This window comes from Cynoglossus semilaevis, chromosome 1, assembly GCF_000523025.1.
Source record: "Cynoglossus semilaevis isolate Cse_v1.0 chromosome 1, Cse_v1.0, whole genome shotgun sequence".
Classification (NCBI taxonomy): domain Eukaryota; kingdom Metazoa; phylum Chordata; class Actinopteri; order Pleuronectiformes; family Cynoglossidae; genus Cynoglossus; species Cynoglossus semilaevis.
In genome coordinates, this window is record NC_024307.1 from 19,245,619 (window position 1) to 19,249,938 (window position 4,320).

Consider the following 4,320-nt stretch of genomic DNA (forward strand, 5'->3'; position numbering starts at 1 on the left):
GGGGTGGGGGGAGGGAGGGGGGGGAGGTGGTAACAAAGGCCGGCACAGACCCTGCTGCTGCTGCTGCTGCTGCTGCTGCTGATGGTGCAGCATCTGGAGTTGGTGCTGGAACTGCTTGTGCTGGTGCTGAAGCCCCAGTGTGCCTGCCATCTCAGCCACAGTACGGCCCATGTGCTCCTGCCCTTCACCAGGCAACCGCCCACTGCTCCCTCCTGATGCCCCCACACCTGCCTGCCTCTGCTGCTGCTGCTGTTGCTTCCTCTGCTGCTGCTGCTGCTGCTGCTGCAGGAACCAAGAGCCATATGTTGGATTTAGGAGGCTGGTGCTCTTCCCACTGTGGCCCTCTATTTCAGGTGGGTGACCCTGGGTGAATGCTGGGTTAATGTGCCCCCCCTCTGCGCTGTGTGTTGTGATATGTGGTCCCTTGGCTGTAAGTGTGGAGCCGGCGGTGGAGGTGACCATGTTGGTGGTGGTCATGGACATGGCAGTCTGTGTGTGGGGCTGTTGGTGCTGGTGGAGCAGAGGGTGTGGCTGGGCTGCTGTCTGTGCTTTGGCCTCTGATGCTGTGCTCACCACAACAGGGCGGTCCCTAAGTTGTTGTTTGTCCTCCGTAGGGCAGGAGGGGGGCGGCTGTGGAGCATCGCCATCAGGCATTTGGGTGTTTACCAGTACATTTGGAGCTGAGTCATCAGGGTGCTTTGGTGCGCCCTCTTCCTCCTCGGGCATGGGGCCATACTCAACAGGCAGAGGCGTGGTAACCACATCTGGATCCTAGAAGAGAATCAATCAACAATCTTTCTCTTTATAAATGTATCTTTGGAAATGTATACAGTAATGTATTGTACAAAGTCAAAGGTGTGTTCACACTGATGGACCGGTCTGAAACAGAAACAGAAACATGTGGCTGTGATTACTGAGCCATTTAACCCAATACCTACCTGTAAACAGTAATCAATTCTCTCCAGGATGGTTGAAAAGTTGGGCCGGTCGTCAGGCTGGTGTTGCCAACTCTGAGTCATTATACGGTACCTAGAGATACAGCTCAATGTTACACGCTGTGCTCCAAGAGCAGTTCAGTTGATGACCACAGTTCAAAGACATGTGTGGATACTGTATGTGGTTTTATAAAACTTTGTAAAACCCAGCATCAGTTTCTCATTGTACAACAGAAACTGGCCGTTTCTGTTGTACATGACAATAATGAAAAATCATGAAAATATTGAATAAACTCTACAGTTCAGTGTTGATAAACAAAACATGAGCATCAGCAGAAGAATCTGTAGAAAAAACAGTGACTATTGTGTGACAGGTCTTTCTGACTTGGTCAATGTGAGGCTTAGCACTGGAGTCGTAACAGGTCAAGGTTAGGAGTACAGTCAGGATTAGGGTCAGGGTGTGATGTAAAGGTGCATCCTTCTACCAAATGATGCTGCTACTGTCCTCTCTACGTTTCTTATTAAATGCTGATTTAATGTTGAATTTTGTCCCTTAATGGTAGCAAGTAATGTCAATTGTTATGATACGTTAATAAAAATACATATTAAAGCTGTTAAATGGACTTTGAGTATTTGTCATGTTTGGTTGAGTTAAAACAATCACACAAACATATGAATATCAAATTGGCAAAAGAGTAATGGGTATTATATCAAATCAATCTGGCATCAACCATTACTAATTTGGAGGCTACATGAAATTGTTAAACCTGTTCAGAATGACTTGTCAATGACTTTTCTCATTGTGTACAATGTTATACTAGTGAGTAGAATATTTGAATACCAGCCAACTATTGAAAATGCTGAAATAGAAATCCCAACATTTGACATTTGGTTGATTCTATGAGTCAGTGGGATGGAGTAGTTGTAGCACTGCTCCCCGGGCGCTGACCACGGCTGCCCACTGTTCACTTTGGTGATGGGTTAAATGCAGAGGTTAAATTTCGTTGTGCATGGTGTGCTGTGCTGTGTCACAATGACAAATAAAGATAAGTTTAAGTTTAAGTTTAGTACTAGTACTACACCACACTGAATTCCCGTGACTTTTTCAACTGTTAAAACATCAAAGAGATTCCAAAGGGCTGATTTTGTTGTTTCATTTCCTGTCACCGTGGTCAACACATGTTTACGTGACACTATGATGATGTCCTCAGAGTCTTCCGTGGTTCCGTGTCTGTACATTTGTATCCAACAGCCTTTTATCTAACCACTTTTTTTAGTTGTTCTCATTTGTGTTCTAAACCTAATTAGACCTCCTGGGATCACAGTATCTGTATGTGTTTGCCTGTGTGAATGGTGTGTAGCACACTGGTGTAGATGTACACTCACACTGGCCCAGGGCAGTTCTTAGGGGGGTCCATTCTACCACCATTAGTCACAAACTCCAACACTTCCTGGTTACTGCGGCTTGGATACGGCATGTAGCCCAGTGAGAAGATCTCCCAGAGCAGAACACCAAATGACCTGAAGCAGGGTTGAAGAGGAGTCATGAAATAAAAATGATAAAAGAACTGACATGTCAGTGATCGTCTCACTGTTACAGTTACTCACCACGTGTCTGTTTTAGATGTGAAGATTCCCTCCATGAAGGCTTCAGGTGGCATCCATTTCACCGGCAGCATGGCACGGCCGCCTTTCCTATAATAGCTGGCCCTACAAACACACAAGTACAAAATAATAATGAATAGAAATTTAAAAATGACATTGTACCTTCCCAGTATGATGTGTGGTCAGCTGGCTGTAAAAAAGAAAACAACTTCATCTGCATCGCACAAGTTGAACATACGGGCTCAGGTGTTGGATTGGACGGGCTATGGTTGTTTTTTTTCTGATGTTCAATACTGATATTTTGACCAGTATTAGACTGATACTGATCCCCCTCCTGGAAACTACTGTATATCTCTGGCATCATATGAGACTTTACTATTTTCAGCTTAGAAACCCTAGACCGGATATGGTCAAACTATGGCTCGTGGTCCGGGTATGATCCTCTTTTTCCTTGTCCTGTTTGTATGATGAAGCCCCACAAGAATTTTCCTGATGTACACTCCTGAAAACATCCAAAATAAAAAAACCTGATTTCATTTTCTATCATTTCATTGCTATTTTTTCTGCGTCAAAAATAATTACATAGGAAACTGGACACGACTGTTCGGATTGTCATGTTTTTAGACCCTCTCGTTTAAGAGGAACAAATTCAAAGCCTCATCTGATTGGGCTTTTGTGAGTTGTATTTTCTCCAGTGAGATGTAATTTTACGCTCTTCTGTTGGTTGTATTTTATTTTGTTGTGTTCATTCACCACACCCCCACAATCAGTCAGACATGGAAAAAAAGGAACCTCAGCTGTACTGTGTTGTTTCTGATTCAGAACCTTCAGTTAAAAATGAGTGGTGCAAAGAAAATCAAAGTTCACAGAGATCGCAGAGTGAGTAGGAGTGAGCACATAAATATTTTTCTAATTTGAACACAGGCTGCAGCTCTTACTGCCACTCAGCAGCAAATAAAAGGGCGACTGTCTTAAACAGGATGTGTTCTATGCAGTACTATGAAAAAACCAAATCTCCAAACAAACGACATGTGAAAGTGAAAAAGACTTCACTCCATGGAACGCATGCCCAATTCTGAAGAACTGGAAAAAACATGGATGTCTTTGAATTTTAGGTTTGATCTAGTCTACTTTTTATTTATGTTATTTGACACCAATATTCTTCATTTTTCTGATACTGACCTGCAAAACAGCTACATTTATATTATCTTTCTAGGCCATTAGCCAAAAAGTCTGGAGCAGGGGTCAGAAACCTGCGGCTCCAGAGCCGCATGTGGCTCTTTCATCCCTCTGCTGCTGCTCCCTGTAGTTTTGGAAAAAATTATTGAACTCCTGATTTAAATGTATTTTTTACTTTGTTATGTCATTTACTGTAATTCTAAATTTGAAGATTATGTTGCTCTTGTAACATTAAAATAAGGTTCAAGATCAAAAAGTAAAATAAATATGTCATTTTATTGTTTGGTTTTACATATATATTTCATATAAATCAGTGCAGTAGTGCATTTTCATTCAGATTGACAGCAACTGCATGCTCCAGTACACACAATAAAGGATGACAGCACATAGAAGCAGATGGCATTTTTGGTTCACTGCGGGTGAAAAATTTAAGTTCTTCTGTTGTTGTTGTTTTGTTTTGTTTTTTTAATTTAAGTTCACAAAGTTCAAAAATGTATTTTTTGCATGCAGAAATAAAATTAGGTTAGCATTAATTTCATTAATTTAAAAAATCCAACACAATATATATATTTTTTGCAAAGTATTATGGTAAAATACAACA

General features: G+C 41.8%; 1 protein-coding gene across 1 annotated transcript in view; it reads right to left on the reverse strand.

The window, feature by feature from the left end:
• LOC112487877 (ALK tyrosine kinase receptor-like) overlaps nucleotides 1-3,489 on the reverse strand; it is a 4,376-nt gene extending 887 nt beyond the window's left edge. Inside the window, exons 1-4 of the mRNA XM_025061093.1 lie at nucleotides 2,544-3,489; nucleotides 2,322-2,456; nucleotides 939-1,029; nucleotides 19-771 (exon numbers count right to left, since the gene is read on the reverse strand). Coding sequence (XP_024916861.1) covers nucleotides 19-771; nucleotides 939-1,029; nucleotides 2,322-2,456; nucleotides 2,544-2,614 — 1,050 coding nt within the window. The 5' untranslated portion in view covers nucleotides 2,615-3,489. The remainder of the gene's footprint in view (nucleotides 1-18; nucleotides 772-938; nucleotides 1,030-2,321; nucleotides 2,457-2,543) is intronic.
• Nucleotides 3,490-4,320: the final 831 nt, after the last annotated feature.